A 23,602-nucleotide genomic window follows, 5' to 3' on the forward strand; every position below is an offset into this window, starting at 1 on the left:
GAAAATCAGTGCCTGTATACATCAGATCCCACTCCACCAGGGCTACAGCTTTCCTCAGGGGGGTCCCTACCAAGGACATTTTGGAAGCAGCTACTTGGAGTTCAGTGCACACTTTCTCCAAACACTACCACCTTCCACTATACTCAAAATCTAGAGCGGGCTTTGCCACAGCAGTCCTGCAGGGCATTCTAGCTCCTCCTAATTCCACTTAGTACCAGCCACCCTTACTTAGCTTTGGGATTCTACCCAAGTGTGATGACTGCAGCTGTATGCACGATGAACATAGTGCAGTTTTGTACCTACCATAAATGTAGATGTTCGAGTGCGCATGCAGCTGCAGTCCAGGTTACCCTCCCTCCATCCCCTCTTAGGACAGGACTTATGACAAACACCTTTTGCATACAACCTATTTGGGGTATTCCTTTATGGTGTATTTGCTTGCGACTATTGTTTTGATTTATCTACTTATGTATGTTTGCATGACATCATGTTTTGCCTTCCTTTCTGGGGGCACCTGACATCTGGGGCAAGAAAAACTGAAGAAAATGGCGTTGGCTGCCTCTTTTATACCCCTGCCGCACTGACGTCAGGGAAGAAGCGACGACAACCGACGCCGGACCTAGACTTTGGAATTCGCCAACCGAGGTCCTGCCTGACGGCAGGATAACCCAAGTGTGATGACTGCAGCTGTATGCGCACTCGAACATCTACATTTATGATAGGTACAAAACTGTACTTTTCCCTTAACTCTGTGCGATTATGAACATCGCCTCCGCTTATGGTCTGACAGACTGCCTCTATGGCCTTAAATATAAAGTGATGAGAAGGATACTGTGCTATATGGGCTGCTAAGGCATTATTGGGATCTTTCTGTTTGATGTCCCTTAAATGTCTAAGGATACGTTCCTTAAGACATTGATCTGTTTTGCCAACATAGAAAGTACTACATTGGCAGCAAGTCACTAAGTATATAATGTGGGAACTAGTACAATCAGCGTAGACATTAAAGTTGTACTGTTGCTTGGCGTATGGATGGACAAAAGTATTGGAGCTGTCAATGGAGTTGCAAGCTTTGCATCTCAGGCATTTGAAAGTGCCCTTTCTGTTAGAATTGGGCCTATTTCTTTCGAATCCATCTTTGTCACAAATGAGACGTTTCAAATTCTTCTTATTCTTATATAGGAATCTAGGCTGTTCACCTACGATGTCTTTTATTTTGTCATCAGTTGTCAACACTGGCCAAAACTTCATAATAACTTCACATACTTGCGTATTGTCAGCAGTGTATGTTAACAAACATTTAAGTTGCTGTGATTGAGTTTTAAAATCCAGACTCTCATGATGACTCTATGTAGGTTCAGAGAAGTAGGGATGTCCCTTTCCTCTCAATTCCTGTAAATCATGCTTCAATCTTAAATTCTTTCTTTTCTAAGATCTTTTGCTTAAATGCTTCTCAATATTTCTCTGTTCTGCTACAAAGTCTTCATTCTCAGTACATAATCTTGAAGTTCTTAAGATCTGATTTTCAAAGATGTTATCAAAGATATGTCCAGGGTGCATACTCCCCCTATGCAGATAATGATTTCTCCAGGTTTCTTTTTTATAAATTCCTGTACTGATGCCTCTGTCAGGGTGCAGATGAATCTTTACATCCAAAAATTCTATGGTCTCCAAGGAATGTTTGACCACAAACTCTAGAAAATCTGTGCTCTCATTGATGAAGTTAACAAAAAGGTCTAATTGTGTAGAGTTGCCTCTCCAAAGGATAAAGACATCATCCACAAAACGACCGTAGTACACTAGAAACTCCAGCTGTACTCTGTTGCATACCGCTTACTCAGAGGTGATCTCTGCCTGAAATACAAGGCTATGTCCAACCAAGAATTGATGGACATGCTCCACCTAAAGAAAACCATATCCCCTCAAGCCATACGCTGTAGGGATCTAAACCTCACCACAACAGCAAATAGTACATGCTGGAGGGATAGATTCATGTCCCAGTGACTTCCCATGCTCTGGAACAAGATTCCAATCTACATTAGGCAGAGCTCCTTGCTAACCCTCTTCAAGAGAAACCTTGACGAATGGATGGGAAACAGAAAGTTTACCCCAGGATCACTTCAATGGCTCTGCTGGACAGAGGCACAGGGAACTATTCTAAGGGGGCGGCGAAAGCCAACACATTTCAACTAGGCTTATTAATCCCTTCAGGAAGATAGCCAAGTACCTACCTATGAACATATGTGCTGGTCAAATTTAAGCTGATCATCAATAATGGTGCCAAGGAGTTTTGTATGAGGGTCTGCTTTGATGATGGTGTTGTCTAGTGAGTGGATGGAGAATGAAAATTTATGGTGTGTGAGTGAGTTAGGTAGGAAGAGTAAAAGTTTAGTTTTCTTAGGGTTCAGAATTAGCTGGTTTTCATTAAGCCAGTTTTCAGTGGAGTAGAAGGTGTTTTGTGTAAGAGAAAGAATATCAGACATATTGGAGGATGTAATGAGGGTTGATTCATTTGTGTATTGGATAAGGGTGGGGTAGTAGCAAGAGGAGTGGAGATTGTTGGTGGTGATATTAAATAGTAGGAGGCCTAGTAGATCCCTGTGGACCCCTGTTTTTATAGGTGAGAAAGGTGAGCAGGAAGTGAGCCATCAGACAGATTGAAGTCTAGTACAGAGGTAGCTGGAGAGCCACTGCACAGTGGAAAGAGAGAGGTAAAGTTCATTTAGTTTTGTTAGTAGTTTATAGTGTGACACAGAATCAAATGTTTTGGATAGGTCAAAGAATAGACAGGATACAAGTTGTTTTTTGTCTCTGGCCTCAGCAACTGTATGAGTAAAAGCTAGGAGAGGAGTGGCAGTGCTGTGGTTAGAAGGTTTTCTTGTATTAGTTATTTAAGGAGCTGGGAGTGGATACACTTTTCTAGAATTTTAGAGAGAGGAGATAGGATGGCTATTGGTCAGAAGTTAGAAGGGTCTGTGGCTTTACCTCCTTTATGCAGTGGTACAGCATAGAAGGACTTCCACATGTTAGCAATGTGCTTTCTAGAATAGATCTATTTATTAGTATGGAGATGGGAAAATCTATGGAATTGGCAGCAAGTTTGAGAAGGGGGATAGTTTATCAGCAGATGGGTGCCAGGTTAAAGTTTATGAAGAAGAGATTTGATGTACAATGGATATAAAAAGTGTACACGACCCTGTTAAAATGCCAGGTTTTTGTGATACAAAAAATGAGACAACAATAAATGATTTCAAAACCTTTCATGTGACCTATAACCTGTACAATTTTTATTTTTTTTTTATTTTACATTTGTTGACCGGGAAAGTCCGACTGGAATGAGGTTCATTTACAGCGGAGGCCCAGGGAGAAAAGATCCACATTAAACAATATGTGCAGTGGTAATTATACAATCAAAGATATGTCATACAAGAAATAATAAATTTACAATGGTTTGTTCTAAGCAAGCTTAATTTACACAAAGTAGGCCCTGGAAGGCAGTATTTGAGGCCTTGAGAGGAAAAAAAAACTCCACATTAAACAATGCAATCAAAAGAGACATCACACAAGACATAATAAATTTACAATGGTTTGTTCCAAGCAAGCTTAATTTACACATAGTAGGCCCTGTATGGCAGTATTTGAGGAGTTTTTAGTACTGTATTATAGAGACAGTAAGCAGAGAAGAGAGGAAGGTAGGAAGGATTGGAGGGGAGCAAGAAAGCATTTATGTGATACAAGGACAGAGCCAGGAATGCAAGAGGTGTGACTTAAGTGATTTTTTCAACAGTGAGCTAGATGGTGCTGAAGAGATATTTTGGGGGAGGTTATTCCACTTTCTAGCTATGGTATGAAGGAAAATAGCTTTCCCTGCAGTATTGTTGGCTTTGGATATACAGAGAAGGGTTTTGTTGGATGAGCGGAGAGGACGGTTTTGCTGAATAATGGTTTAGTAGTTGATTTAGGGCTGGAGTCTTGTGAGGATTCTTTAGGATGTTGAAGGTGAGCACTAGTTGGTGGTAACTAATTAACTGAGAAAGTTCTAACCACTGTAGCTCCTTTAGGAGAAGGCAGTGATGGCTTCTAAAAGTAGGGTTATTGGGGAATTTTGCAATCTTATTGTAACATGACTCTAGTTTGTCTAGGTCTGTTTTCCTGATGTGGGTTAGGATTGGTGATGCATACATTAGGGGAGACAAAAGGTGGGTTTGGGCTAGGGTAACTCGTGCTTGGTCTGATAGGAAGTTTTTGTGTTTGTATAAAGTTCCTAATTTTTTATGTACTTTTTTAATGGTTAGAGAGATATGGACATCAAAGAGAAGATCTTTATTTCAACACCTAGGAGCTTAGTATGGGGGGAGGGAGAAATTGTGGTGCCGTTTTTGCAGGTGATAGTGAAGGAAGAAGGTGTGGTTCTGGATTTGTTGTGGGTTAATAGAAGTAATTTGGTCTTGTTGAAGTTTAGAATCAGTTGGATATCAGTAATCCATTTTTCAATAGAGCTATAGGATTCCTGGGTAAGTTTGTGAGGAGTGGTTTGGGACGGGTCTGAGCAGATTAGGATGGAGTCATCTGCATACTGTATAAGTGATGCATGCAGGGTGGATGTGTGTAGTTTGTTGGTGAAAATGGTGAATAGTAGAGGCCCCAGTATTGAGACTTGTGGAACACCTATGGTAGTTGGTAGTAGAGGTGATAGTACACCTTGCCATTTGACTGATTGCTTCCTATAGTTTTTGAACCAGGCAGTGGTGGAGGGGGGCAAAGGAAGGAGGCTAGTGTGCCTAAAAGTAGGTTATGTGAGACTATGTCAAATGTCTAAGAGAGATCTAAGAATATGGCTGATATGAAGTTGTTATTGTTTCTAAGTTGGTTAACCTGGTTAGTAAAAGAGAGAAGAGCAGTAGTTGTACTATGGTTTGGGCGGAAACCATGCTGTGTGCATCACTTGAGTGTGAATACATTTCTAAAGGAACATGCATCTGATAGCAATGGGGTGGTAGTTTGATAGCTTATAGGAGTTGCCACCTTTGTATAGGGGATAATATATGATACTTTACATAGTCGGTGGATGTAAGATTCTTTTATGGAGCAGTTTATAAGAATTGAGACAGGGTAGGCTAGGTATTCTGTGGCTAATTTTAGGAAATTAGGTAAACCATCTGCTGCGTGAGTGGTAGGTTTTAGATTTGAGAGTAGTTTTTAAACTATGGAGGTTGGTACGGGTGAGAGTGTAAAGGAAGGTATATTATTGTGATCTATAGTGGGGGTGGATATAGAGTTATTGTTCGATAGCTGGGTAGATAATGACAAAATAGAGTCTGTGAAGTGATGGTTAAATTGAGAAGCTATGCTGTCATTATTAGTGTTGGTGTTGGGAGCTGGGCTGGTAGTTTTGACGGGTTTCAGAAGGGAATTGATAGCTTGCCAGAACTTTTGGGGTTTTTTGGAATGTTTGTTTTGGATACCTAGGAAGTAGCTTTGTTTATCCAGTTTTGTTTGTTTTTTGGCCTGATTCTGAAGTTGTTGATATTGTTGTCTATCTTGGCTAGTGTTATTCTTTTTCCAAATCTTCCAGGCATTGTCTCTGGCTTTTAGTAAGGCTTTTGTGGTCCTATACAGCCAAGGGGGATAGTTTACTTTAGTTCTAAGTTTTCTAATGGGAGCTGTATTTAGAACATTCATAAAAGTATTGTTGAAAAGTTCAACTGCCTAGTCTAATGCTAGAGTTTGTAGTGGGTGCCAGTTACATTGTTGTAACATACTGTTAAGAATTTGTGGATTTACCTTGTGTTCATCTCCAGTTTCCTTATAAAGTAAGGGTTTCGGTATCTTTACCTGTTTATGAAGGAGGAATGTGGGGCAGTGATCACTAAGCTCATCAGTTAGACAGCCCACTTGGTAATTTTGTTTGGGGAAGTTTACTAAAGTCCAGTCGAGGATTGATTGTTTTTGGGATTATCTGTCAATTCTGGTGAGTTCTTGGATTAGTTGTGAGAATCCTAATAAGTTAATATGGTTAGAGGGGTGCTTTAGGTCACCTAACAAGATAGTTTCTTGGGGCAGGTTGACTGTAGCCCATTGTAAGATTTCCTGTATTATAGGAGAGTTGTTTCCTGGAGGGATATAAATACAGAGGATGTTGATTCTCTTTTTGTTTTTTAAGGATAAAACAGAGCCTAATGTTTCGGCATTCAGAAATTTGGGAAGTGGGGTTTGCAGAGGCCGGAGGTTGTGTGTTTTTAAATAGAATTGCAATTCCTCCTCACTTTTTGGCATCTCTGTCTAGTCTTAGGGTGTTATAGCCTGGGGGGAGAATTTCTTTGTTTTGGGTGGTGGGTTTTAGCCTGGTCTCAGTAATGGTTAGTATATCTGGGGAGTAGTAGGTTATGAATGTGTGTAGGTCATGTAGTTTGTTAGATATATTTCTTGAGTTTAGGTTAATAATAAGTAGATCTGATTTCTCTTTGTGTGAGAGAATGTTGTTGCATGGACCTGGGTTGGGGTGTACGTCTCCTGAGATTAGTAGCCATTTGTTAAGGAATAGTTTGAGTTTTATAGCGTGTGCTAGGTCTGTATTTACTCTAGATAATGTTTGTCTATTGGGAGGTAGTGTGGTGTGTGTTTTGTATATATAAAATAATGAGCTATCATTAAATAGTGTGGAGCAGATTACAACATTTATATGTTTGTGTGTGTGTGTGTGAAAGTATGTGTTATGTGGAAGGTATTGTTTAATGGTATGTTAGTGTGTATGGATGTGGTGTAGGCTAGAGTAGTAAGAGTTCGTAGTAGTAGTGGTAGTATGCCTTGCATGATTTGTCTAGGTGGAGCTTTGGTTTTTAGAAATATTGCAATTGAGGAAATAGGTTGGGTGTGGTAGGGGTTGGATCTTAGGTTTTTAGTTTGGATATTGGGCGTGGAGATTAGTTTGGGTGTGGTTGGGTGCGATGGAAAAAGAAATCTGTCAGGTGAAAAAAATATTTAAAAAAATAAACGTGCAATAAGCTGGTTGCATAAGTGTGCACACCCTTAAATTAATACTTTGTTGAAGCACCTTTGGATTTAATTACAGCATTTGGCCTTCTTGGGTAGGAGTCTATCAGCATGGCACATCTTAACTTGGGAATATTTGCCAACTCTTCCTTGTAACAGTGCTCCAAATCTGTCAGAATGTGAGGGCATCTGTTGTGCACAGCCCTCTTTAGGTCACCCCACAGATTCTTCTATTGGATTTAGGTTTGGGCCATTCCAAAACTTCATTTTTCTTCTGGTGAAGCCATTCTTGATTTGGATGTATGCTTGGGTCATTGTGTTGAAAGGTGAAATTCCTCTTCATCTTCAGCTTTCTAGCAGATGCCAGAAGGCCTGAAAGTGACTGGTATTTGGAACTGTTCATAATTCCTTCCACCTTGACTAAAGCACCAGTTCCAGCTGAAGAAAAGCAACCACAAAGCATGATACTTCCACCACCATGCTTCACCATGGGGATGGTGTCCTTTTGGTGATGTGAAGTGTTGTTTTTGTGCCAAATGTACCTTTTGGAATTGTGGCAAAAAGTTCAACCTTGGTCTCATCAGACCATAACACATTTTCCTGCATGCTTTTGGAAGGCTTGATGTATTGTTTGCAAATTTTAGCTGGACCTGGATGTTTTTCTGTGTAAGAAAAGGCTTCCGTCTTGCAACCCTACCCCATAATCCAAACATATGGAGAATATGAGAGATTGTTGCCACATGTCGTACACAACCAGTACTTGCCAGAAATTCTTGCAGCTTCTTCAGTGTTGCTATAGGTCTCTTGGCAGCCTCCCTGACCAGTTTGTCTTGTCTCTTCATCAAATTTGGCGGGACATCCAGTTCTTTGTAATGTCACTGTTGTCCCGTATTTTCTACACTTTTTGATGACTCTCTTCACTGTGTTCCATGGCATAGCCAGTGCTGTGGAAATTTATTTGTACCCTTCTCCTGACTGATACTTTTCAACAAGGAGATCCCTTTGATGCTTTGTAAGCTATCTGCGGACCATGGCTTTTGCTGTAGCAGGCAACTGAGTAAATGTCAGGAAAATTCTACTAGGACAGCTGAACTTTATTTGGGGTTAATCAGAGTCTCTTTAATTGATGGGAGGTGTGTACCCAAGAAAACTGAATGCTGTAATTAAATCAAAAGGTGCTTCAACAAAGTAGTAGTTTAAGGGTGTGCACACTTATACAAGAAGCTTATTGAACGCTTTCTTTTATTTTTTATATTTGTTCCCTAACAGATTTGTTTGTTTTTCAATTGAATTGTACATGTTATAGGTCACATTAAAGGTGGGAAAAGTTTTGAAATGATTTATTGTGATCTCATTTTTTTTATATCACAAAACCCTGGCATTTTAACAGGGGTGTGTACACTTTTTTATATCCACTGTAGGAGGTGGTAATAGGTTTAAGAGAGAAAGGGGGTTTGTTAGTGTTGGTAGAAGATGGGGTTGACTGAACTGAAATTGTGGTCTGATGGAGTTAGTTTGCAGTTGGTGACTATGAAGTAGTTATTGACAGAATGGCAGTCTCTAATGGTGACTTATTAGGGAAGGGGTTTGGGGTGGAGGGGTTGCTGGGGTGAAGGATATTATTGATGGTGGACCAGAATTTTTGGGGGTTGGAGAGATGATTGGCTTGAGCTGTATTGTAAAAGTTCTAGGTAAATATGCTTATTTAAGTATGTTTGCCATGTTATATTCTTTTTCTTTGACTATATTTGGATTGTTCTGGGCAGGGAGAGTTTTGTTGACAACTGGACCTTTATTGCTGCTGTTGCATTGCTTCTGTTTTGGGTCATTGTGTGTCAGACAGAGCTGAGAGTGCAGTGATTGAATTGGACTATAACCCAACCATGGGTAATGTTGCTCAGAGTGAACGTTTTCACAGGCTTTTGATTATTGAAGTTAATCCATTACTCAGTAGCTCAGGTGGATTAAGAAATGCAGTGGTAAATGAGGATGTTAGCCTGATTAACAAGCTTCGAGCAATGGTAAGAGAACTGGAGAATAAACTATATAAGTTTAAATGCCTGCAATGGCAGAGATTATATTTTGAAGCTGCCATAGAGTTTAAGTTCGTACTGAGGGGCTTGCGCATCTTAAAGATACCAACTTATGAAGATCTCTACTCAGACCTGTTGAAACGCTGGCAGGGTTTAGATCTACAACTCGGACTTGATTACATGCCCCTCTTGAATGAATATTTTTCTTCCATGGAAGAAGTGCTATTAAAGGATATCAAAAGGATGCAAATGGCGATACACAGAGATTTTCCGTCTGAACTCATTAATGATAAACTTGATTTAGTGTTTGATAAGGTTGCAGCCAATGACAAAAAAAATAAATAAAAATTAAGACACATAAGCTGAAGAGGGACTTGAATGATTTTAATGCAGGAACTGTGTTTTCATGGCCAAAAGGCGAAACAAGAGATGTAATCAATGTTAATACTACTGCTGATACTGAAGTGGAACAGAATCCTGCTGAAACTGTCTTGTCCCCTTTAAGACAGAAGGCACCATCTAGTATAAGGTAGATTGAGATCCTACTTACTAGTTTGTAGGAAGTGATGTTAAATAACAGAGAGAGCACCATTCGCATAACTGAATCCTCTAATACATCAGCTTGTAGAACGAACACTAAGTTGTTTATAAGGAATAAAGTTTTTAATGAAGAAATGACATCGTTGCCCACTTGCTTTCCAGCTGTTTTATTGAGAGCACCATTACCAATACAGCAAAATCACAGGCAAAGCAGATCAAGGAAGGGATGACTCCAAAAGAATTTTACATTCATGGACAAGGTAATGACACACAAAAGGGCCCTAATGAGTTAGTTTTTAATTTGTCTTCTGTTAATTTAACATCAGAGCAGCTGAGATTGTTAGAGAAAGGTCTTTCTTTTGTCTCTGTACAGAAAACGGACATAGAAAATGTTTACATGAACTGAAAAATGTTAATTAGAAATATTACTCTGCGCATAGAGTTTACTCATGATAGTGATTATAGGGAGACTTTTAGGAAACCTAGCACTTATATACCTGATATTTCCCCAGCATTGGAAGTGTTTTTTAATGTTTATGAAAAAGAAATACATACAGTTTTGTCCAATAATGACTGTTGTAAGTTTTTTGACCACCCTCTGAGTGTGAAGCACTGAAAGAGCTGTCATCGATTGAGATTCGACCAGCCGATAAGGGTGGGGGTGTAGTGCTTTTAGATAAAACTGTATATGTTGAGAGAATGTTGGAAATGCTAAATGATAATGCAGTTTGTCTTTATTTCCAAGAACCAGTTATCTGGTATTGAACGCTTAGAATTTTATTTGATTTATGTATGAAAAAGCAGATTACGGAAGACCTATATAATTATTTTCTGGTTAAATATCCCATGACACTAGTTCTGTATGGACTTCCTAATGAACACAAGGATGCTATATGTCTCCCTATGCGTCCAGTAGTATCTAGTAGAGATTGGGCTACAAAGTCCCTTTCAATATATATTGAGAAGAAATTAAGACCAGTATTGGATACTGTTGCTACAATCCTTTAGGATACTCTGTTTCTTACATGACCTGTTACGTGTGATATGAATATCAATGATGAGTTTGTTTTCATTACATTGAATATAGCCTCCTTGTTTAATGTGATACCCAATGAATGGGGCATTGAGAATATCAGATCCTTTTAGACAGTTGGTAATTATAGGACATCAGATACAGTTACTTTAATTTATACTTTACGTGGTTTGGTTTTGAAGGACAATATGTTTATCTTTAATGGATTATTTTATTTACAGAAGGTTGGTGTGGCAATGGGCACAGCTTGTGCCAACAGCTACGCCAAACTTGCTCTTGCTAGATGGGAGACCATATTTTCTATTCTAGGAGATTTGTAGATGTTTATTTTATGGAAAGGTCGGGTAAGTTTATTTAAACTTTTGTTGGTTATTTACATACCATAACATCTTTTTTAAAGTTTACTGACACATGTTCATTGCAGTCTATTCATTTTCTTGAATTAAAAACACAAATTAAAAAAAAGGATGCAAGAAGAACAATTTACTACACTACAGTAGTATACATCCTCGTCATGTACCATGTAATGTAAAGGGACAGGTTATAAAAACTATGAGATTACATGCAGATGAAGATGATCTAGTGTGGAGTTAAGACACAGTTTTGCTGAGAGAGGATATAACAGTAATGAGGTTAATAAGTGAATAGAAGAGTTGTCAATACAGAGAGAGAGTGTATAGGTAGACCATATTATTCTAGTTCATCTAGATATAACCAGGTTAACAGACTAGGGCTGCAGGAATGAAATGAGATTAGCATTAACATACTAAAATAATATTAATGTGGTCTGTGAAATTATCAAGAAGACCTGCGCAATTTTGAAGTCTGATGAGAAAGTAGGGAGGTTAGTGAGTGAGAAGACTAGCTTTACTTTTATGAATAGACCATCACTGAAAAGGCAGTTATGTTATAAGAACATGAAGGATATATATATATGTGTATATATATATATATATATATATATATATATATATATATATATATATATATATGTATATATATATATATGTATGTATATATATGTATATATATATATATATGTATATATATATATATATATATATATGTATATATATATATATATATATATATATATATATATATATATATATATATATATATATATCCCTCCATCAGACCGTGAAGGGACATTTTGCTGGAGAAAATGGAAAGCTTTCAAGTATATACATATAGGTAATAGGTTTACACATCCACTACTGAAGTTTGTTATTAAAACTTCCCTTTATGCTGATTGTCATAATAAGGATTTGATTTATTTTGCATATTGTGTGGTATGTTACTCCTATTATATAGGAAAGACCAATAGATGTTTAAATGATAGAATATTACAGCATGTCAATGATATTAAAAATTTAAAAACTACTAATGACCTAGCCTAGCATGTACTTGATGAGGGGCAGAACTATAATTTTAAGTTTTTAGTGTTAGAAATCCTGGTTACCAAATTCAGGCAGGGAGATCTTAAGAATTTAATTGAGGTTAAAGAACAGGAATGGATAATATGATTGAATAGTGATAAATCTCCTGGACTCAATGACAAGCATATCTTTGAAACCACTCCTGAAAGCACAGTAGTTAACACATTGAAGAATGTATTTTTCTGTTCCTGTTTTAGTTATTTTTTTAATGATCTTTTAATTATTTTATTTTATTTGATTTCCAGTTTGATTACCGGGGAAGTCCAATGGGCCCAGAAAACCTGTTTTCAATGGAGGCCTGGGGAGAAAAGCTCCATGAAACAGATTGCAATAAAGATAGCAGTCCAATAAAAATAAAAGTACAAGTACAAATACATATCAAATAATACAAAGCGTGAGCAATATTGCCCTTCGTGGAAAAATATTGTGCAGATACATTTTAACAAATTCGCACAGTAAAAGTCAAAAGGTGTTTCCAATATTTACATAGTGTGAGAGATCGTATGGGAATTAGCCATAGAAGGTTATAGCCAGCTGTAAGGTGCTTAGGAACTCAGGAGGATACCCTCCCAGGGGCTTTTGTTAAAGAGTTCTAGGTAGGGAGAATGTAGTTACTTTTCCATTTGGAGGGAGAGGTTAGGTGTGAAGCTCAGTTGTGATGTTGTTTGTGTTTTACATTGTCCTTAGTGTGGAAGGGAGAGTTTTCCATTCCTTACCTAAGGAGAAGGAGAGGAGAAGTTGCCCAGCAGGACATTTAGGTTTGTGGACAGTAATTAAGTTTTGGTGTTCAGATCTGAGAGTTCTATTTGGGATGTATGGGGAAGGATGTTAGAGCAGGGCATTTGGCTTGATTAAATATTAGTCTATGTGCTGTAGTGAGCTGGAGAAAGTCCAGGTAATTTGTGAATTCTAACCAGTTGAGGGATTGGAGGGTAACACAGTGATGAGTGTAATGTTTGGCTTTGGTGGCAAATTTAGAAATTTTGTTATAACAGGTTTTAAGTTTGGAAGTGATAGAACAGGATAGGTTAGTTGGTAGCAGGGCACCATACAGAAGGGAAGGAGGTAAGAGGAGGCCAGAGTATGCCTGGTAGAAGTAGAGAGTAAGTGGTTGTTCCTGTATAGCATACCTAGTTTTTGGTGGGTTTTCTTTATATTTTGCCGAATATGGATGTCGAACTTGAGGTGTTCATCTATAGTTACACCGAGTAGTTTGGCAAAGGGAACAACTTTGATCGAAGAGTTGCTTTGGCTAAGGGCTTGGAAGGAATTTTTATCAAAAGAAAAGATTTTGATGTTGAATGTTGATTGGACATTTTTTTAATATAAGTAGGGGTGCATGCTTTATGCTCTTGGGTCTGAAGAAGCGGTTGTGTAAATAGATTGTGAAAGCACTTACAATTTTACTGTTTTATTTTGTATTAAAGTACTTTTGCCATGTTATACTCTTTCTGTTTTGACTAAATAGGTTTTTTGGTGTAGTTCCTAGTTTCTTTATAACTTTGTAGTGGGGTAGAGAATTTGGTTTTCTGCCAGACTTTCCAGATACTATCACTTTTTGGCATGAGTGAGCATGTCTCTTTTGTTAACCAAGGAGCGTGGTTGGCTTTAATCCTGATTTTTCTTTGGGATACAAGTGAGTCTAAGATGTTGAGGAATGTCTGGTTAAAGATCTCCACTGCTTCATTTAGGGGAAGGTAATGACAGAGATATTATTGCCTGGAGGGATGTACAGTGTGGCTTTAGCAAATTTTTGGGTGCGTTAAGATGACAGTTTAATACAAGTAGTTCAGTGGGTTGAAAGTTAGGTAATGGTATATGTAAGGAGAAGAGACTAAGTATATCAGAATAAAGGACTGCAACACCACCACCTTTTCTAGTTTCTCTATTTAATTGAAAGATGTTTTAAACAGGGGGTAATATTTCATTACTTGCTGTGTGTGGTTTTAACCATGTTTCAGTTAAGGTTAAAATATGAGGGGAGTGTTGGGCTATCCAGGAGTGTAAATCTGAGGTTTTGTTGAGATGGCTTTGGATGTTATGTGTGGGGTGGAGTGATAAGTAGGGAGGGGAGTGTTGGGGAAGGTAAGGGTGAGGGAATGTATGATAGAGTTGGGTGTAAGGGGTGAGAGTCTGGGCTTAGGGTGAATGTCTCAACTTAGGAGTAGAGTAGCCTTGACAAAAGCAGGGCTTGGGACTGTAAAGGAGTAATTTTCTCAGCGTTGTAGATGAGTGAGAGAGTTTTTACTTTGTAGAGATGGAAATGGGTGGAGGTGAAGAGTGATGGGGAAATGTAAAAGGAGTGGGTTAACTTAAGGCTATTGGTGGAATAAGAAATACTAGGGGGAGGTGTGTAAGTAGTGTAGTCTGGTGTGGTAAGAGGTGAGTGAGCAGATTAAGTAATGGGATGCTTGGGTAGAAATGAGCCATGGTGGATATGATGTGTGGAATTGTGAGAGCTTGTAATTGCCATTAAGTTCACAGCTAATTGATGTGTAATATGAAATACAGGGATGTGAGAGTAAGGAGAAATAAGAGGCAGTAATCTAATTGGAGGGATGGGCTAAAGGGGGAGTGGTGTAGTTAATGAGGATAGAGTATAAATCAAATTGTCAGGGGAGGGTGGGAATGGGGGTAGGGTAGCGGAGTGACCCCGAGCTTAGTGGTTTGAACCAGAGACAACGCAGTGTGCTCTTCAGAAACAATCAGCAAGGTGAGCAGGTAAGATAAGGATTGAAATGGCGTAGTGCTAGGGGAGGAGAGGAGCATAATGAGAAGTTTAGATTTGACTCTTATTTTTTTTCTTTTAGCAGGACAGAGTGAAAGAGGAGGAGGAGAGGGGAATAGAAAGGATAGGGGAGGTGTATACAGCTAGATGAGGATAGAGGCTGGGGACAGGAGATTAATAAGATTAATAAAGAGCGAGGTAAAGAGGAAGGGGTGGAGGGTGTAGGTTTCAGTAACAGTGGGAGTAGCGATAGATCTGATACAGATAAGAGGGTACAAAGAAAACAAAAAAGGATGATTGTCGGGGTTGAGGAAAAACAAAAGAGATAGAAATAGGAGAACAGCTACTGAAGGTAATACCAAGCTCAAGAGAGGAGTTGAGAAGTAAATCTGTGGCAGGTAACTCACTGGGGAGCTTATACAGCCTGGCAGTGTGATGTAGAGAAACAAGGGCAAGGCAATTAATTTTTTACAAGAAAAAAAATTTACTTAGAGACATTGACCAGTGTAGTTTATGGAGGGGAGGCAAACATTTGACAACATTAATAGAACAATAATGATCTAAAGCGAAGTAAATGTAAGAAGATACCAGTGTTATTGGTGGGAGGGTTCATTTCTGGTAAGTTGTGTCTGATCATAGAAACCAGGCATGGGTGTCCTCTTTCCTCTCTGTTGTTTATTTTATATTTAGAACTACTGGCAAAGAAAATAAGGGACACAGAAATTCAAGGTTATAAATGGTAAGGTATTTAAGAAAACTTGGCTTTATTTACAGATGATTTTGTTTGTATTTGATGGAACCAGAAAAGGACATCTCAGTGTTATGTTCTGAAACAGTTCTGTTTTTTTTTGGGGGGGGGATATAAAAAGGCTATATGTATAAACTATGTACCCATATATGAATTGGTCACCAATACCCATATTTATAGGGGCACAATAAAATTAACTATTTAGGAGTATGGATTAAAAAGGATTCAGTTATGGCAGTTAAGTATATATGGGAAGTGACTAATCAAAAGATAATACAAAACCTGAGAAGCTGGAAGCGGTTTCTATGGATATAGTTAGCAAGATACAAGCAGTAAAATAGGTTTTAGTTCCTTTAGTTTTATACACAAGTAAGACACATTTTTATCAACAAATGAGAGCTTGTGGACAGTAATTAAAGAGTTGGAGGATTATATTTGGGAGGTGAAGAGGGTAAGAATCAAATGTAATACGTTGCTTCTCCCAATACAATGAGGACGTTTAGGATACCTGATTTGAAAGGATATCTTAGAACTACATAGTAATGCCCCTTATACATAACTTAGGCAGACAGCTACAGTTCCAAATGGAAAGGGAAGATGATGAAGCATGGTGGCATTTCAAGAAATAAAGAAAGAATGAGATTCTGGATGCATATCCTTAAAGAAAATAACAGTCATACAAGATATTATATTCATAAAGTAGCAGAAAGTATACTAAGGACTAAGCCAACATGGGAATGAAGAAAGGAGATTCTGCCAGTAGGGATAACTGCAGTTAAAGATACAGAAAATAGACAAGAGGTGTCTGGAATTTACTGGAGGAAGATGGGAAAGGAACCAAGACATTGGGAACAAATACTTAGAAGGAAAGGTAATAGAATGGGAGGAGGCCAAGGAGACATTTGTATTCATTCTAGAGATTTCCTTTCCTATCAGGGATTGATATGAGGGTATAGACACAAAGAAATGGATAGGGGAATCCTAAATGAAAGACCTGCATTGGTTTAGTTTTTAGTTGATTCTAGAACAGAAGCTGCTGTTAAAAAGGGATAATTTGTTGGGCATATAAAATATTGCACAGTAGCTGTAGGAATCAATCAGAAGAGGTCAGAAAAGATTGCGATGAGAAATTAGATGTGCAGTTCACAAAGAAGCAATGGGAGGACATTTGTATGGCTCCCAGCTGTGCAACAAAATCTATAAGATTTAGGATTTTTGCCTGGAAATTGTTTGCATAAATAGTTTTATACCCCAAGCAAATTCCAAAGATTTTTTCCTCAGGTTGGTGGCAAATATTAGAGGTGTGATAAGGAATTAAGATGCATCTGGAGACATGTATTTTGGGAGTTTAATGAGTTGGCAGACTTAAAAAATTCCCTACAGGTGGGCAAATGTGTAGTTAAAGGCATTTCTTTTAGCCGGGGTATAGGATCTGAACTGCTTAGACATAGGACATAATTTTGAATTACCAGAAAATGTAAATCAAAACTATACCAGCTGTACGCAAAATACTGAATATTGTAACAGAGGTAAAAGAACAGGAAATTGGACCTTTAGAAAAGGGTTGGAGTAAACTAGATAGAAAAATGGAAATTGTGGGAACAGTACAGAAAACTGTTTTGTAGGTGCAACATATGTGATGTATAATGTTTTTAAATGTGAACTTGTTAATATGGTTTTGATTACTTTTATATAAATCTAAGTTTGTCAGAGTCACAAGTAATAATTCAGTAAAGGTGCTTAAAGACTGGAGTTACGTAGGCAAGTTTTGACACCTGTAAAAAACTACTTGTTTAATTTTTAAGAGTTTAGGGGTGATGGGTTTAGAGCAGATGATTGCAAGATCAGCATATTGGATAAGTGAGGAATGGGTCAGTGGAAGGGTTCAGTCTTTGATGAATATGTTGTAGTAGTGGACCAAGACTCCATCCTTGCTGTACTTTTGGAACTGGGGAAAAGAAAGAGGAGGGTGGCTGCCCCTGGATTCTACAGAGAAGATTGGAATCAAACCATTTAGAAGCTTTTGTTGAAAGACCTATGTGGGAGAGTCTGTTCAACATTTTAGATGTGACACGATATCAGAAAAACTTTGAGTAGTCCAACATTTTTGATATAAGAAGGTTGTTGTTTCTGAGTTCATGAATAATAAGTATCAAGGAAGGAGAGAAGTGTCTGTACTATATAGGTAGAAGTTCTGAAGAGAAACAGAGAAATGATTGTGATGCTGAAGGTGTTTTAGAATGTGAGTGGTTGAATTTCTCTGGTACTTTTGAGAGAAGAGATGATATGGCTGTCAGTCTGAAGTTTTGAGATACCAATGTAAGTACTACCCTTATGGACTGATAGAATGAAGGGCTGTTTACAGATATAGACGAAGTATGATTGTCAAGGGCATCCCTGTTAACTAAAATGGTGATAAAGTAGGTTATAGCATTAGCAAGATAGTTTTTTATAAGTTATCTGATGGTTAGGTGGAGACAGGTTTGAAGCTGAGTTTTTCTTAAGTTGGATTGAGAGATTGGAGGAGTAACGGATATTTTTTTCCATCTTTGATACCATTGTAGCAGTATGGAAAAAGAAGTTGAATGCACACGCCACGTTGAAGTCAATTCAGAAGGAAGGAAATTAAGTTGTGTAGGTTTACCTAGTTTGGGGAGTGGTTAATAGTTGCCCCAAATTGTTATGGAGATTTAGCAAAGTAATCGTATTAGCACTGAAGAAGCTTTTTGTGTTCATTCACTTGAGCTTTTATTTCATTTTGAATATAGTAATATTGTTGGTTTACTGAAGTTTTTTTTTTTTTTTTTGCTAATGGGAGCATGATGGTGAGTATATTTAAGAAGGAATCATTAATGTTGTGAAGTCTGTCATCTAATGCTAGTCATTTTAGGATGTTCCAGTTACAGGCTGGAAATGATGCAAGGAGAAAGGTAGGGTTTAATTTGGAGAAGTTTCTGACTGTGATGTATATCATGTTTTTTCATTGCTTGGGAGAGGTATGAATTGCATAAATTGGGTGGTGATTGCTAAGAGCATTGGATAGTATTCTAGACTGTGTCATACTGTTAGGACTAGATGTAAACATCCTGTCTAGGTTGGAGTGAATGAAGGTTAACTTATATCTGGTACGCATGTTGATAATTTGGGTAAAGTTAATTAGGCTAATGTGGTTGTGCTTAGTAGTTTGTAGAGAAGTTGGCTAATTAATGTTTACATATCCTAGAATGATAGTCTCATGACTTTTTCAAAATACACTGTGTAAGAGTACATCTTCAACTATGGCTGTATTTTGAGTGTTAAAGAGAGATGTATAGTGCTATGATGTATATTGTGTTGGCTTTGTTTAAGTTGAATTTTGAGATCAGGATTTCACCTATTGGGAAAGATGTGATGGGTTTGGAGTGTGCTTACATTTGCATGGTGTTTAGTAAAGTATGGCTATGCAAACTTTTTTTGTTATTGTTTGGTCATGCCTTATGATACTATAGCTAGGAAATATTTCTTTGGATGTATTTCTGGGTTTTAGCCATACTTCTGTTTACATGAGGACATTGGAAGTATTATTTACTTATTTATTAGCATTTTACCAGTATAGTCTGACTATCCATGAGGCCCCTTTTCTGCAGAGGCCTGAGTAGAAAAGCTCCTCATAAAGTACATTGTTTACAAAAGGTTACAATAAGAAAGTGGAGTGAACGTCTAATATATTACTAACAATTATCAATTAATGGAAGACAAAGTGCATGTTACAGAAATGAATAGGAACCCGCGGTGGTGGTGCTGCGGTAGCGTTGTCACCTCACAGCAAGACGCTGTCCGATTCAGTTCTCAGTGCGTCTTCTGCGTGGAGACATGCGTGAATGGGCGTACCTTCGTTGAAGGTTGTGTGTCAGGGCTGGTAACTCGGCACGTAAAAAATCAACTACCAGTCATTAGCGGACCGGAGTTCCACTGTGGCGACCCCTAACCGGGAAAAGCCAAAAGACACAAACAAACAAAAATGAATAGGGAGCATTAAATATTAAACCAAATGAGAGAAAAATAAGATATGATGAACATTAAAAACAGTTAATTAGAGCTGTTAAGGTACATAATTATCTTATTCACTGGACATATTATAGTCATGGTTATATAGATCTTAAATATTCAACAACAAGAGAGAGAAGGATACATGTGAGCAGTCAGAAGCAAATCTGTTGAGGTGCTAGTGTACTGTGTATATTAACACGGGCTTCGAGGCTTATGCTTACAAGTATTTGTTTCAATCCAAGCATGAAAGGAGGTAAGTTTATTACTTATGCTGTGTATATTTGCCTTGATTAGTTTTAGTGTAGAGCATTTGGGATTATTTTTGCTGAATGGTTTCTTTAGTGACAAAAAAGGGTGGATGTCTCCACTAACTAGTAGTGATTAGTGTCTGTGTAGAACGATATTGGATTAGATTTTTTTTATAATGGCAGTTTGAGAAACTGAGGTTGAATCAGGGAAAGAGGTGTGTTAGGTAGTGCAGAAAGGAAATATTACAAAGGTGAGGGCATTTTGTTTACTATGATGCGATGATGGAGGCAATGACTTTGAGGAGTGGTTATGTTTGGGGATATTATTTAAAGGGGAGTATTTTAGTGAGTAGAGATGAGCAGTATTTGTAGAGAAGCTGTGCAACATAAACATGATGTGTTGTCGCGGTTATGTAGGGGCAGAATATATAAAGTGGGGATTAATTTGAGAGTGAAAGAGACTGGGTGGATGGAGATAAACTTGATAGTTAAGGGAGCTAAATTAGTGGAAATTAAGTTGAGAGAGGGAGCCAAGTAGATGAAGGTTAAGTTGAGAGAGAGAGAGAGAGAGTAGACAGGAGATTGTTAAGGTATATTTTATGCTATAGTTTGAGGGTTTCAATTTCTCCTTGAACTGTGCAAATTTTTAGTGTTATTGCACTTTGTTGGATTGTCAATGTGAAGGAGGTGTGGCCTGTAGAGTCTGAATGTATGGTAAAGGAGGGGTAAGAGGAAATTAAGGGAAGGGTATGGGAGTAAAACTATACTGAGCTGAGTGTGTTAGCCCCAGGAGGACAATGGAGATCCCGCTTGGCCAAAACCTTCTTCTTTAGAAGTAAGTACATGTGGGCTAAGTAAGCTAATGTCTTAGAGAGGCCACATTTTCTTCAGATGTTGTGAATAACTGTATTTTTGTGGGAAGCAAGGGGAGACTTTATTGCAGGATGTGGCCTCTCAGGAGAGGTAGGTCAGGCTGAAGGGTGGCAGAAGATTTAATTACTTTGATTAGAGGTTCTTGATGTTTCAGAGGCTGAAGACTTGCAGGAGTACTACTCTCCTTATTCTGATTCTGATGCAGATGATTCCACTCTGCTTCTTCTCCTCCAGAGATTTTTTCTTTTTCAGAGACTCCCTTTGGCTATACCACCTGTTCTGGATGTTGTGTGTTTTGCAGAGTTTGCAGAATCTTCACTTAATCCTGATTGCTCCTGTCCTCCCTGTATTACCGTAATAGGTATTACAGGGTGCCTGAAGAAATATCTATCTTATAAGAGTCTAGGGCTGACCCAGAAACTTAGTCAGGGACCTAAGGGTGTCAAGGCCTCTGTTGTAAAGAAAGTCTATGCTTCTTCATGAGGGCTTTGAATTGCCAGTTTCACATTTCACATGTTGAAATAATATCAAAACTATCTTCTTTCTCAATTGAAGTCTAGGATGCCTACGGAAGGCAAGGCGTTGTAAAGTACAAAGATTTGGTGCATGTCTCGGAAAAGGGAAGGTAAGCATGCTTGCAATGGTTTTTGATTGATACAGGCCTCGCCTAGGGTGGCTGCCACTGGTTCAGTTCTTCAACAGGCACACACCTGGCTGATCAGAATTATCTGACCATGTTAAGACAAAGGATTTTTTTTGGATTTGCCTTTACAGATGTGTTGTTGTTTTCCACCTGTGGTGGAGATCTTGAAGAAAAAAATGGAAGACAAGGCTAAGTCTATGCAGGCTGTTAAGGATTTTGCAAGTTCAGCCTCCGATTTAGTGTAGAATTGGCCTGCTAAGGGGGCGGGAGTTCACCTGCTTGCAGTGAGGGCAGGGGCCAGTCCTAGCCAGGCAGGGCTACCCTGCAACTACCCACCTACTTCAGCTGCCAGATCCTTTTCAGCTGTAGCACCCTTAGAGGAGGAGGAAAAAGGAAAAGGAGGAGTGGGATTTTCAAAAGACAGATGATGCATTGGATATATCATACCAAGGTTACAAATTTATTTCCATACCTTACCTCCTTTCAAAGGCATGCCAGACATTTCCTCCTCAGCAAGACTAGAGGCTCAAACAAAAATTTCTCTCCAACTTCTCAAATAGGGGCCATCAACGGTCTCTCTGCCAGAAGTGGGCCTATTTTTTTTATTATCGTCTACCAAGAGTACCACAAAAGGAGGGGTGGAGACCAATTTTGATTTTATCTATCCTCAACACATATCTGGACATTCAAAATGTCAAAGTTCAAAATGTTACAACAACTTGCTGGGCTGCCTCAAAGATCACTGGATGGTGACTCTGGATCTCAGGAGGCTTACCTTCATGTTTCCTATCAGGCTCAGTTGCAGGAAGTATCTGCGTTTTAGGGCTGGGACTTCTCATTATGACACTGTCATTCAGATAATACCTTGCATTCAAAAGGCTAACGACAGCTGAATCTTCAGGGTTTCATCCCGCCTTTCCACCTCTGCCTCTCCTCCCAAAGGTACTCCTGAAGGTCAGACAATTACTGAGAACTGCTGTCTCAGGAGAACAGTCATTTACTCAATGTCAAACTTCACTCTCTTCATCTAACAGCCAGCAAAGGAATTTGATGTTTCTCAGCCTAATTTAAGTGTGGCTCTTCAATATCTTACTGAGTTACTGGACAAGTTGTCCTTCTCTCTCTTCTCTTTAAGGTTCATGCTGCAGCATGCTCTGCTGCTCTGTGTGACACACCCCACCATTCTTTTCATTTTTGTTTCAATTTCCCATAGGGCAAAGAATATATAAGACCCCCGTAGAGCTCCTCCTCTCTCCTTGGGGATCTCATTTTTGTGTTGAGAAACTCACTCTACAAACTTTTTTTGCCTGCAGCTACCTGAGAGAGTTGAAATATTTATCATGGAGACTTTTTTTTGTTGGCATTACCTCTCGCGAAGGGTTTCTGAATTACAGGCCCTTATGGCAGTTGAGCCTTTCTTAATTTTTTCTATGTGGCTTTTTAAAAAAACTATTCATTTGCCTACTTTTTATGCAAATCCCCAAAATAAAGGGAAAGGATTTTGCACCAAACTATTTCTAGTGGATTGGGTTTTTTGTTTTGCTTTCTTGTTTCCCCATCATGGTAAGGAAATTCCAGCTGGGATTAGGCCTCATTCCACTAGGCTACTGCTACTTCTACAGCTTTTGATATTTTGGAGGCAGCTACTTGGAGTTCAGTGCATACTTTCTCTAAGCATTACCACCTTCCACTTTACTCTAAATCTAGGTTCTACCCAAGTGTAAGGACTGCAGCAATGTGAGATGAAGAACATAGGACCTTTCCTTTTAGGGTCTTCTGACATCTGGGGCAAGAAAAGACTGAGGATATGTAAGGACTGCAGCAATGTGGATCTTCGAACATCTACATTTATGGTAGGTACAAAACTGTACTTTTCCCTGAGTTCCTCCCTTTTTTCTTGTTAGTTTTGTTTTTCTTACAGTTTCATAGATACGTGGTGACCATGTTTTAATACAGTTCGTCACCCGAATTTGCAGTACAGAAGTTTAGACTTTACTTTTGTCCTGATAAGAGTAAAAAAAATTTAGTGTCACCTTTATCCACTGACACTAGAGACAGTTTGGTACAGAATCAGCATGTCATTGCTACTGAGAAAAGTTTAAGATATTCTTAGTGTTTCATTGTTGCAGTCATCACATTTGGGTTATCCTGCTAGGGGTAGCCCTCAGTCAGCCCGAATACCAGAGGCTTAGTATTTCTGCATCGGTTGCTGTTGCTCCAGGACTGACGTCAGGTCATCAGTGGTATAAAATCAGGCAGCCAATGCCATTACATCAGTCTTTCTTGCTGAAGAGC

At 38.6% G+C, this 23,602-nt stretch overlaps 1 protein-coding gene across 1 annotated transcript in view; it reads left to right on the forward strand.

Moving 5' to 3' along the window:
* PARD3B (par-3 family cell polarity regulator beta) overlaps positions 1–23,602 on the forward strand; it is a 5,075,916-nt gene that overhangs the window by 2,301,694 nt on the left and 2,750,620 nt on the right. The window contains exons 10-11 of the mRNA XM_044075955.1: positions 13,111–13,141; positions 17,723–17,744. Of these exons, the coding sequence (XP_043931890.1) occupies positions 13,111–13,141; positions 17,723–17,744 (53 nt within the window). The remainder of the gene's footprint in view (positions 1–13,110; positions 13,142–17,722; positions 17,745–23,602) is intronic.

This window comes from Protopterus annectens, chromosome 6.part1 (assembly GCF_019279795.1).
Source record: "Protopterus annectens isolate FY-2018-M chromosome 6.part1, PAN1.0, whole genome shotgun sequence".
NCBI classification, from domain to species: Eukaryota; Metazoa; Chordata; order Ceratodontiformes; family Protopteridae; genus Protopterus; species Protopterus annectens.